Source organism: Bufo bufo, chromosome 3, assembly GCF_905171765.1.
Source record: "Bufo bufo chromosome 3, aBufBuf1.1, whole genome shotgun sequence".
Lineage (NCBI taxonomy): Eukaryota > Metazoa > Chordata > Amphibia > Anura > Bufonidae > Bufo > Bufo bufo.
In genome coordinates, this window is record NC_053391.1 from 208,644,225 (window position 1) to 208,656,914 (window position 12,690).

The 12,690-nt window shown below is 43.5% G+C and overlaps 1 protein-coding gene across 1 annotated transcript in view; it reads left to right on the top strand.

Moving 5' to 3' along the window:
* LRIG2 (leucine rich repeats and immunoglobulin like domains 2) overlaps positions 1-11,598 on the top strand; it is a 59,819-nt gene extending 48,221 nt beyond the window's left edge. Inside the window, exons 14-19 of the mRNA XM_040423892.1 lie at positions 730-1,011; positions 3,080-3,529; positions 6,690-6,839; positions 8,070-8,219; positions 8,871-9,104; positions 10,841-11,598. Of these exons, the coding sequence (XP_040279826.1) occupies positions 730-1,011; positions 3,080-3,529; positions 6,690-6,839; positions 8,070-8,219; positions 8,871-9,104; positions 10,841-11,076 (1,502 nt within the window). The 3' untranslated portion in view covers positions 11,077-11,598. The remainder of the gene's footprint in view (positions 1-729; positions 1,012-3,079; positions 3,530-6,689; positions 6,840-8,069; positions 8,220-8,870; positions 9,105-10,840) is intronic.
* The last annotated feature ends 1,092 nt before the right edge of the window (positions 11,599-12,690 follow it).

Consider the following 12,690-nt stretch of genomic DNA (forward strand, 5'->3'; position numbering starts at 1 on the left):
CTCATCATGCCATCACTGATTTACTATGGTAAAGACTTGGATTATTTTCTTCAGTTTCATCGGTTATTGGAAAGACATAAAAAAAAAAAATCTATTTACATAAAAAATCATTGGTACCAGCATCACATTGCATTGTGTAAAAAGTGGATGTTCAGCTGACTATGTATTTTTTCCGACTATAAGACGCACTTAACCATAAGACAACAGGAAATTAGAAAATAAATATGTTCTAATTAAAACTTCCCTGCCAGTCTAATGAAGTTTCAATGTCACTATCAGTCCAGGGTAGAGTAGGTTAATAGTTTAGTCACCTCCTGTTAATCCTAATGTCATCTTTATACTATTGAAACAAACAGCAATATAATGGGAGTATTAACATCAGAAGTTACAGAGTACAGTACGGTGTAGTCCTATTTCGTGATCGCTCGGTCTCCTCTCATGCTTGCACCGATCACACAGATCAGTGCTGAGCGGGGAGAGAGAGAGGTGTGCACACAGCTCTTTCATTGATGATCATTAAGGAAGCAGTCAGGGAGGTCTGGCACTGCTGGAGCACCCTGACTGCGGACTTTAAGACACAGGCACTTTTCAGCAAGCTCCTCCTGCTCTATAACTTGCTGCCTGACATTCATTTGCATAGATTTGAGTTAGAATTTTGTAAGTACAAGTCATACTTCCTCTTAATTCACGTTTATTCTGTAATTTTCTTTCTCATGTTCTTTTTAACAGAAATGCCCTCCTTTCTTAAAACTCCAATGGACTTGACAATCCGCACTGGTGCCATGGCACGTCTAGAGTGTGCAGCAGAAGGTCACCCAACTCCACAAATTGCGTGGCAGAAAGATGGAGGAACAGATTTTCCTGCAGCCCGAGAGCGTCGCATGCATGTTATGCCAGAAGACGAGGTCCTGTTCATTGTCAATGTCAAAATTGAGGATATGGGGCTCTATAGCTGCTCAGCACAAAATGCGGCAGGCAGCATATCTACCAATGTCACACTGACTGTATTAGGTACTATTTTATTTTTTCTTTAATTGTTACTCGTAGAGATGGGCAAATCAGTTTGGTTTTGCCAGTTCACATGGTTCCTGGCCAATAATAAAAAATAAAAAAATTAGACTAATCTTTTAACTGAGATTATTAGAAATGAGATTTCAAACCTGGTATATTGATTTACAGTTGCATCTTAATGGCCTGACACTCTGATTATAGTATCTCTAGGTCTCTTCGGACCTTCTCTCTATAAATGAACAGACACCTTAAGGCTGTATTAGACAGCCCAATATGGCAGATGATTATCCTCCCTGCAATCGCCTGCTCGCTAGCGGAGGAGGCCGCTGCTATTGCATGCAGCGATCTCTGCAGCTGGACGTGCTGTACAGTTGTTTGCTGGCGGCAGATCCTAATTAGAGACCACGTTCTGCCTTCTGTAAACAATAGTTTTTTAACTTTTCAAAAGATTTGGATTGCCTAATGAACGATTGTTTCCTCTTTTTTCGGGCAGTCGGTGGCAGTATTACACTGCAAGATGATTTTAGCAGAATATCTCTATATATTACTAGTCAGCATCATCCATTAAGCCCCTTTGTGGGATCAGGATATTGATACGTCATCAATATCCATTCAGTGGTAGTCCAACTCTCAGCATCTTCGCCAGTCAGCTTTTTGAAGAGGCCGCAACTCTTTATCGTTTACATCGGACTGTCTACCCGCCCACCGTCTACTTAGTAGTAGCAGTGCAAGACATTGCATCTTCACTGCATTCAAGTGAGCGGGGCGAAGCTCTGGTCTCCTGCACCGTCGCTGCTAAGTAGATGGTGTGCAAGGAGACAGTCAGATGTAGACAATAAAACTTCAAGCTGCTGATCAGCAGGAGGAGTTCTGGGATTTGGACCCCACAGATCTGGTATTGATGACCTATCCTGAAGCAAGGCCTTCAATAGTCTGATCTTAAAAACCTCTTTAAAGAGAGTCTGTCACCTAAAATATCAGTATTCGGCTCCATTCACACGTCCGCAAATGGGTCCGCATCCGTTCCGCAATTTTGCGGAACGGTTGCGGACCCATTCATTTTCTATTGGGACGGAATGGATGCGGACATGACACAGAGTGCTGTCGGCATACGAATTTGCGGAGCGCGGCCCCGATCTTCAGGTCCGCAGCTCCGCAAAAGATAGAACATGTCCTATTCTTGTCCGTAGCTTGCAGACAAGATTAGGCAATTCTATAGGGGTGCCGGGCGGGTGTGTTGCGGATCCGCAATTTGCGGGTCCGCAACACACCACGGACGTGTGAATGGAGCCTTAACCTAAGCCCAGTCCTTTTTTGTGCTCCTTCTTGGTCTAATAGACATACCTTTTACTTTACAATCCGTACCCGCATCTTTGAGGGAAAAAAAGCTCTCTTATTCGGAATGCAGATTAGTGCACAGAGGGTAGAACTGTGTCCGTCGGTGCACCATCACATTCTCCTCCCACAGTTATCGGATTGACTGGACCAGGTTCCCTGCATCATTAAGCATGGCACTGACAATCTGACAACTGTGGGAGGCGCCGGCAGGAAAATGCAGTGGCGCTCTGGTGCTCCAAAGGACACAACCCTGCCCTCGGTACATTGAATATTGCTAACAGCATTTTTTTTTCCTTCTGCTTCTCACAGTAGACCCGAAACTGTAATATGCTATTATAAAAAGATTTTGCTCATACTAAGAAAACCTGCCCTTTTTCAGTCTGAGGCTACTCTTCTGGTGTTGCTGTGTGTGAATGATGTACTGAGTTAGGAGAGGCTTGTAGACAACCTGCAGTACTTTTATCATTTTCCCAGAGCGTATACATGCACGTGTGTATATGAGAATGATGAGGACTGAATTGCAGGCTGTCACGCTACAGTTCCTCCTTTGTACACACTGGCATCTCTTTTATGTTCATGTTTATGTGCTTGATTCTTGTACAGCTACAGTAAAGATTTGGCTGCTGTTGTATATTGTTAAGTCATTTTGCTCATTTTATATGCCCCCTTAAGCTGTAAATGTCTAACCAGTGATGCTGATTAGAATTATGCGATGTGTTCTGTCTTTCAGAAACTCCTTCTTTTATGAGACCCTTGGAGGACCGAACAGTTGCTCGTGGGGAGACTGCTGTATTGCAGTGTATAGCAGGAGGAAGCCCAGCTCCTCGCCTGAACTGGACTAAAGATGATGGACCACTGATGGTAACAGAGAGGCACTTCTTTGCTGCTGCAAATCAGCTTCTCATTATTGTTGATGCAGGCCCTGAGGATGCTGGAAAATATACATGCAGCATGTCTAACACACTTGGAACTGAGCGGGGTCACATCAACCTGTATGTCTTGTCTTCACCAAACTGTGATTCCTCACAAACCATCATGGGCTATGACGAAGATGGCTGGACTACTGTTGGCATTGTCATCATTGTGGTTGTCTGCTGTGTCGTGGGGACGTCATTGGTCTGGGTGATTGTTATATACCACATGAGAAGAAAAAGTGAGGATTACAGCATAACCAATACTGGTAAGTCTTCAATGGTTTCACCTTTACTTTGGTTCATAGCTTATTGACGCAAGCTGTGGTGTGCATTGGTACCTCACTGGTTTCCAGGATTGACCAGCAGGGTTCTCATTAATTCATAAGTTGTTTCTTAAAGGAGGATGAACAACATAGATGGAAACTAAGGCCGAGTTCACACGAATGTGTGTGACCCGTGCTGCGGGCCGCAATGCACGATCGCCGGCCGTAGGTCAGCCGCATCGGATCGCGGACCCATTCACTTTAATGGGTCGGCGATCTGCCCATTCCGCAAAAAGATAGGACATGTTCTATCTTTTTGCGTAACGGAAGTACGGGACGCAACCCCACGGAAGCACTACGTAGTGCTTCCGAGGGGTCCCGTTCCGTGCGGCCGTTCCGCAATTCCGGATTTGCGGACCCATTGAAGTGAATGGGTCCGCATCCGTGATGCGGAATGCACACGGAACTGTGGCCGTGTATTGCGGCCCACAATTTGCGGGCCGCAATACCACCACGGATCACACACGTTCGTGTGAACTAGGCCTAAGAGTGATTAGGGTCAGTAACTGCTTCTGCTAGGAATCATGTCAGAATCTGTCCATTAGGCCTCATGCACACGACTGCTCTGTTTTTTTGCAGTCCGCAAATCGCGTATCCGCAAAAAACGGAAGCCGCCCTTGTGCCTTCCGCAATTTGCGGAACAGAACGTGCGGCCCATTGTCGAAATGCCTATTCTTGTCCGCAAAACGGACAAGAATAGGACATGTTATATTTTTTTTGCGGGGCCACGGAACGGAGCAACGGATGCGGACAGCACACGGAGTGCTGTCCGCATCTTTTGCGGCCCCATTGAAGAGAATGGGTCCGCATCCGAGCCGCCAAAACTGCGGCTCGGATGCGGACCAAAACAACGGTCGTGTGCATGAGGCCTAATGGAGACATTTTCATGCATACTAATGGAAAAGTCCATTTTGCTATGTTGTAAGTACAATACTTTAAAGCTGAGTACTATTCCTTCTCATAAAGATAGAAAGAAAATTGCAAATGATAAAAAACACACTTCATGCCTCCGACTGTTTTTCACCTTTAAATTATGTACACTGGGAAGCTGATGTGATGAATTGATTTGTACAGCTAACCACAAAGCACGCTGCCAAGTAAGACTAGGGAATACTCAAAAACATTATCTTGAAAAGTAAAATTCAGATACGATTTTGCGGTGAAATCTTTTTAGTCTGACATGTTCAGTTCATCGCTGTGATGTGAACATGCACACATGATTTCCCAGAGGTCCCACGTCTAGGTCACAGGGTCAGACTGATTACACAGGTTTTATCATTTGCCAAAAATAGATATTATTGAATGATTCTTTCCATAAACGAACGTGTAGAGCTTCATCTATGAAAAATATGGGGCAATTTTTTTATGAGGGGAAGCCAGTTGTTTTGGAATCTGTTGCCATAATTTGCGCTAAATTTATCAAGCGTTGCATTTGTTTGGTACATTTGCACATGCGTAAAGCTGCACCAAGCTTTCAACAAAATCTACATTAATCAGTAGTACAGTTTGTACGCGAGGAATAACCTGAATTCTGGCCATTATATAACTTGTGTCTGCCATTTTTATTGCTCTGTGCTTGCTGAATATTTGGTTTGCAGTTCTCTCAGACATGGTAGCTGGAAAATAGCTGCCATTCACTGCACACACAGAAAGTAGATGGAAGTTTCCTACTTAACTGTCTCACAGTCACTCAGAAGCAGCTGGATAATAGAGGTCATTACAGAGAAGTACTGACCTGTATTTTTGTGTATGAAGCACTTGTGATGGAGCTATAAGCTGCCTATGTAGCTGTGCAGTCCTGCTTGTCTGTGTTTTCCTCCTCAGCTCCCGCTAACTCCTCCCCCCTCCTCTCTCCATAGAGTTGCATAGTCTGCTGCACACATGATTCATTCTGGAGGGGAAAAACGCATTTCAAAGTGAAAAGTAATTAGAGGAGGGGGAGCTTATAAACAGCTGATCACAGGAGAACTAGACATTTCTCCCTGATAAAACATATTACAAAGTTTCGTGCTGTTGCTTGTACTATTGATTTATGCAAATTTAGTCACTATTTAAACGTCTTTTTTTTTTTTTCTTCTAGAGATGTTACGCCAGTTTTTGTACTCCATTCTACTACTTTAGTAACTTTTTTTTTTTTTTGTAGCTTTCACCCAATTACTGTAGTTAACCCTGCCCATTCGTGCACCCTGTTTGGCTGGCAGCAAACATTCTTTGTTCTGTCAGAATTCTGGGGCAAATAAAATGATAAATTCTCACTACAACAGTAAAAGGTAACTTTGGTAACCACTTGATTTGGGTCCATTTATGAAGCAATCTAGTAAAATATTTTTTGCATATTTCAACCTAAATTTCTTTGTAACGTTGCTAATTTTTGTTTGGGCATTTCCACTACAGTTACCCACAAATTGGTAAATCAGAGGCGAGAGCAATGGCCAAAGACTGATCATTATATTTATTTTACTTACAGAGATATTGCCATTATTGGCAGCCATTTTTGTAAAAGTGACATTAGGAAGTGCAGCCACATTTGTTGTCAATTGAAGTGTCTTCTCAGAAATGAAAAATTGGTTGTCATGTTACTAACAGACAATTTTATCATCAACCACTGATGAGACATGGTGGGTGTCCAGCAGTAGGATCCTTGCCAATCTAATAGCTATCTCCTATCCTGTGTATAGGGGATAACTTCTAACAACCAGAATACACCTTTAAGCTAGCTTATGAAAGGTAACCAATCTGATTAGAATTTAAACATTGGTGTACTTCTGTGGAAGGTCTTTACTACTCTACATCCCATTGATCTAATTGGCTAATCTTTGGATGATTTGTCAGTTTTTCTATTCTAGTCTCTTTTTACTTCCTGTTTGTTAAAGGGCGTCTCTCAGCAGTTTTATCATCAGGAGCAGTGTGAATATGAACTTTTATTCTGCCAGATTTTGCTCCTGCAAGTGCACAGGAGGCGGAGCTTCAATGTGAGGTGCACTCTGCTTTGAGCTGCTTCATAACCCCTCCCCTCTGCTCATAGTGACAGCTGTAGCACCCATCCAGGAGACCACTACAGCTGTCACACGTTTCCTTTAATTGTCTCATTTCTTCTCTGCAGAGGACATGAATCTGCCTGCGGACATCCCCAGCTACCTGTCCTCCCAAGGAACCCTGTCTGAGCCTCCAGAGGGATATAGTAGCTCTGAGGCGGGCAGCCATCAGCAACTCATGCCGCCTGCCAGTAGCTGTGTTCATAAGGGGACAGATGGTAAGTACATTGTATCCAAAAAACGGCTTCATTTGCACCTTTTAGAAACTAAACGTTTCCTTTGGTCTGTCAGGCTTAATATATGTTAAACGTGATTTCCAGTGAAAAGCGTTTGATTTTACGTGGGATTGGAAAGCTTTATGAAGACTTGAGAAGAAGAAAAAAACGTTTATTTGAATGGCCCCCGCGGCTGTAAATTTCCACAGGATCAGGGATAAGTGATTGATTGGGGCCCTGCACCGGGACCCACAGTGATCAGGAGACTGGGGATCCACAGATGCCAGTGGAATGCCCTGTGATACGCATGCGTGACCACCGCTGCATTCACTTCCATTGGACTGCTGCAAGTGCTTTTCTTAGCAGTCCCATAGAAGTGAATGGGGTAGTGGTTACACATACACACTCCAAATCTATTCTCATGGGGCAGTTCTCCCTTCTCACGATCCTGTAGTTGGACCCCCAGGGATCTGACACTTCTCTTAAGTGTTATTAGTGAGATAACCAATAATTTCCACTACACACTTACTATGATGGTCTATTGAGTTCATCTTGCTTCCTGTCCTGCGTCGAAGCGAGAGAACGGGCTATAAGCGAGCACTTCTCTCCGCTCATCCTAGAGATCGGTGGGGGTCTTAGCGCTCAGAACCCCAGTGATCCAAACTTTTTATATGTCCGTATGACATCAAAAGTTTATTGAAAGTACAGTCCCCCTTTAATAATTCTAACTTTAGACATGGACATGCAGTGCACATTTTCATTAATTAAGAACATTTTTATAAAAAGCCATAATGCATACATTTCTACTAACTAATAGACATTCATGTTTTGTTTTAGGCCTATTGCACACGACCGTAGGTGTCCCATGCCCGTGCTGCGTACCGCATATACGGATCCGCAATACACGTGCACCGTTCCGTGGGCATTCCGCATCACGGATGCGGACCCATTCACTTCAATGGGTCCGCAAATCCGGAGATACCGAACGGAACAGAGTGCTTCCATGGGTTTTCATCCCGTACTTCCGTTCCGCAAAAAGATAGAACATGTCCTATCTTTTTGCGGAACGGGCGGATCAGGAATCCATTAAAGTTAATGGGTCCGCAATCCGCTGCGGCTGCCTCGCGGTCAGTGTTCGTGCATTGCTGCCCGCAGCACTGCCACGGGGTGCACATTTTCGTGTGCAGGAGGCCTTACACTAATATACTGTGTGTATATATTATTTTCCATAAGGATTGTATGTTGATACCGGTAGCGAGGCAGACGCAGAAATCCTGAATTTGCAGTATGCATCCAATCTGCAGAATGGTAGAATACAGCAATTATATGGTCGCGGTAACAGCTCACATCCAGTAGACAGAAGGGACAGCCTTCCTGTTCCAGGTAAGAACACCTGCTTGTAAATTCAGTGGATGGTTGGGCAGGTGGGTGGACGGACAGAAGTGGGGGTGGATAGATATTTTTGTTCTACAATAGCTGCTGTTTTATTGAAATAAAATATATAAAAAAAACTGATTATAATATTCTTTCCTATAAAAAGTTACCTGGTGGCCTCAGCCTCTGGTGTCTACTTTCTGATGCGATGACATCCCTCTCTCATAATGACCTCACAGGACCTTGGCTACCACATGATTTCGTGCCACAGTCCTGTGACGAGACCTCATTGCCCCAGAGTCACATAGACAGACGGAGGCTGTACCTGATCTCACAGCGTATCTCCAGCCAAGACTGAAGACGTCACTGCACTGTAATCTGTGTGTGGTAACCACATTCAGTCTTTTTTATGGCCGTGCACATTACATTAATGGCAGCAGGACCAGTCCACCATCTAACCTTCCCCCAGTGGCAACAGTTATTGGAAAGAAGGGACCTAGGTGTTCAGGAGAGATAAGATGTCAGGGGTATCTGACAGTATCTTACTCCCGGCTGAGCAAAGTATGCTTGCATATGGGGGCAATTCTCAGTTGCCGGTGCTTCACACCAGAAATTCTGTTTCTTGATAATGCAGTGATAAGAGCTTCTTAATTCTTGTAGGCGCTGGTCAGCTTATGATCTGCTCTGATTGTTACGACAATGCGAACATCTACTCAAGGACCAGGGAATTCTGTCCATATACATACATTACCGAGGAGGACCCAATGGACCACACTTTGGCTAATCTCATAGCTCCGATTCCAAAGGATATATTTCCACATCATTCACATGACATGGCCACATCTGCTGCGGACATGTCTGCATTCCTCACCAGCTACGATAGGAAGGACTGTGGTAAGCAACTTCACTCCTCTCACATCTGGCCCTGGAAATATCATTATTTTATTATTTTCTGAGACAAGAGATCTTTTTTTTTTACATCCACTTATTCTTGCTGTCCTTTAATACAATGGCATTATATTCTGCTGATATGATGGCTACAGCTGCGTATCCTTACATGCTCCGTGTCTCTAAAGGACCATTGCTCTTAAAGTAGATGAAAATGAGCTTCTTGTGGGTTCCTTAGACAAAATAAATGCATGTATCCTTGTCATCATGCTGTTGCGGAACACTTTAGGCATTAGATCAGTCTGAAAAAATGGTGCAATGGAGTCTACGCCAATTTCATGTTGATTCATTTTGTTAATTGGATGCAAATGGTCATGTAATCTTCGGAGCCTTGATGCCTCATTGTAACGGATCATCCAAAGGGTATATTCTTCAGCTGGTTAACGGTATATTTTCATGTGTGTAGTTTGTATCTACTTCTTTACACATTATTGAAGCTTTGTTCTCCCTGTATTTGCCGTTACACTATGGACTGCCCACTTAAAGGAACACTAAACCTAGAAATAAATTAACTAGATGAAACTCTTGCCCCTCACCGTTTGCAGCATTATTTTCATGTTTAGAGACCAACAGAAGGACAGGACTTGGGCTACTTTTACATCTGCGGTTTTCTTTCCGGATTTGAGATCTGGCAGAGGATCTTAAAACAGTAGAAAAACGCTTCAGTTTTGTCTCCATTCATCCAAAACTGAACAAACCGGGAACGGAGTGCACCAGAATGCATTCTGTTCCGGTTTGTTGTGTTCCCATGCCGGAGACTATATCGCTACAGGCAGCGTTTTTGTGAGCAGTATGGGAAACTGAACATGCATATGTGAAAGTAGCTACTGATCTTTTTGCCTTACTACATACAGGGTACAGAAGGGAGGCTGCTGCTCCAGCCAGTTGTTTTACTGTCAGACAGCAGATTCAGGACATGACAGTAGAGAGATGGCTGAGCATCTGGGAAAGGTGTTGATTAAAGGGAGCAATTGCTGAGATATTCTTTGTGCATTTGCATTCATTTCTAGTGTTCCTTTACACCAAACATTCAGTCATATGTTAATTGGCTCTCTGTAGATATAAAAACTTCTTTTAGGCTGAACATAATATTTTTGCTAGAGACTGCATAGTCAATATGGAAAGTATTAGGGTCCATTCACACATCCGTGTGTGTTTTTCGGATCCGCAAAACACGGACACCGGTAATGTGCGTTCTGCATGTTGCGGACCGCACATTGCCGGCGCTTAATAGAAAATGTCTATTCTTGTCCGCAATTGCGGACAAGAATAGGACATGTTCTATTTTTTTCGGGATCGGAATTGCGGACCTTTTCCGGATCCGGGCAGCACAGTGTGCGGCCCTATAGAAATGAATGGGTCCGCAATTCCGTTTTGCAAAATGCGAAACGGAATTGCGGACGTGTGAATGGAGCCTTAGGGTAAGTTCACATCTGCATTGGCGGCATCATTTGGGGTATCTGGCGCCGATTCCGTCAAACGACCGGCCAAAAAAGTCCTTCATGCAAGACTTTTTTGTCTGGGGTAAAAAATATAAAAAACAGGATTCTGAATGGAAACTGAACAGACTCCATGGTAGTCAATGAACAAAAAAAAAAATTTGTGATGTTAACCCAGCCTTATCTGTACAATTATATACTGTTTAATATAATGTGATTGTCACTAGTTGTTTGTCATTTTAGAATCATTTCCCTGTCCATCTTGGAGCATAAAGAAAGATGACAGCCTTCCAGCAGCACATCCTCACTTCTGCCACCATCCTGTACCAGTCCATGAGAATAGCCTACTTAGAAATGAAGTGGCCTCTTCAGTCAAGGCAGAAGAGCGCCCCCGTCCCAGACTTTGCACGAGGTCTTGTGACCAGGACTACGACTTGGGCAGGACTCCTAATATCGGTGATTACAAGGAGACCACTTAATGAGACCAAAGGAATCTGCAAGTCAGCTGACTTTGTATTGACTACCTCAGAATTGAATTCATGGCCAAAAAGTGCTAGAAAGGGTTTGTTTACAAGCATATCACACGGACCAATGCAAAAATCCTCTGCGTCAGACCGCAGCGGGATCAACGCTATGTAGCTTGGACCGGTCGTTATTTAAGCACTTCTACAATCTGCATCAGGATGAGTTGACGGACAGAAGCTTCAGTGTAAAACGGATCCTGAAATCTGAAAAAACGAAAGAGCAAAGCCATTTTTAAGTTTTGTTGCAGCTGGATCCCTTTTTTAGGTGTTTTGTGACTGCGCATAGATGCAAGCTTGTACCCGTACACAGTTACCGAAATGTCGGCTTCTACCGCTATGTACTGTGATTATCAATGCCTTAGAAAGTTCCATCTGTGAGTAAAGCCAAACCTTGCTAGAGCCTCCTTTAACTTATAGACCACCCAAGAGTCAGACATTCCAGGGGGCTTTTATTTTCCAAACTGAATTCTGAACCTGACAGGATAGTAGTCCGAGGCATCGACATGTGGAGGAGTAAATCCGGGCAGTATTCTGTAGCTATGTGACCAGGGATGGCTAGGAAATGTCCACGGACAGGAAGAAAATGCTCGGATGCCGCCCATCTTACAAAATATCAGTCATCCAACAAAGCATGCTTTAGTTACCACTGCAAAGAGAATATGCATTCATTAATGAGGCAGATTTCTTTGTAAAGTCACACATTTTGTTGATTTCTTCTGTCTCTGCTTCGAAGGCAATTTCTGCCATTCCATCTGAACTATAATGTCCGTCCCAGCTCGTCCTTCCTCCCTTTTTCTATTTGTCTCTCTTTCTAGAACATTTGTAATTTTTGCTTTGTTCTTGTTGGGTATAGATGTAATCGGGCATCTAGTGACGGCCCTGTACGACATTGCGCTGTGCAGTCATACATATAGATCCGTAAAACGTTCTGCAAGCAGATTACTCAGATTTTACATTCCAACTGGTTACGGTTTCCTGCAGTTTTTTTTGTATTTCTATGTGTACGTGTAGTTCCATGTATTAGACCCAGTTATTCTCAAAATGGCATCAACGGAAGGTTTCGATAATCGCCACCAAAGCCAGCAGCGCCTTGGAAATGCAGTTTGACAGGTAGTTTTGAGACCTTTCATTTTTTTTCTGAGCACTTTTTTCTTCATTTGTTTGGCAATCATAGGCGTCATAGTACCATTTTTTTAGGAAGGCAGAAACGGGCATTAAACCTCATACTCCAATTACAAAGATGTCTGACATAAAGGGGTTGTCTGGACCCCACAAACCAAAAGTAATTGTGTGTAAAATAAAAACCACACTTCTCTCTTGAAAGCAGGCTCCATTCCAGTGTCAAGGGTTCCTGTTCCTGCTGCTTCTACTCCTTAGATGTGTGGCTCCCCATCTGTGATCACATGCACTGCTGCAGCCATTCACTGGCCTCAGCAGTGATGTGTCTCCGAGGGAAACATGCCAGCAGATGCTGAGTGAGTTGATTAATATGTTATTAGAGGAACGCTATTAGAGGAACGCTAAACCTAGCAAATAAAACCCAAATGTTTCTCCTTCAATCTCCTCATC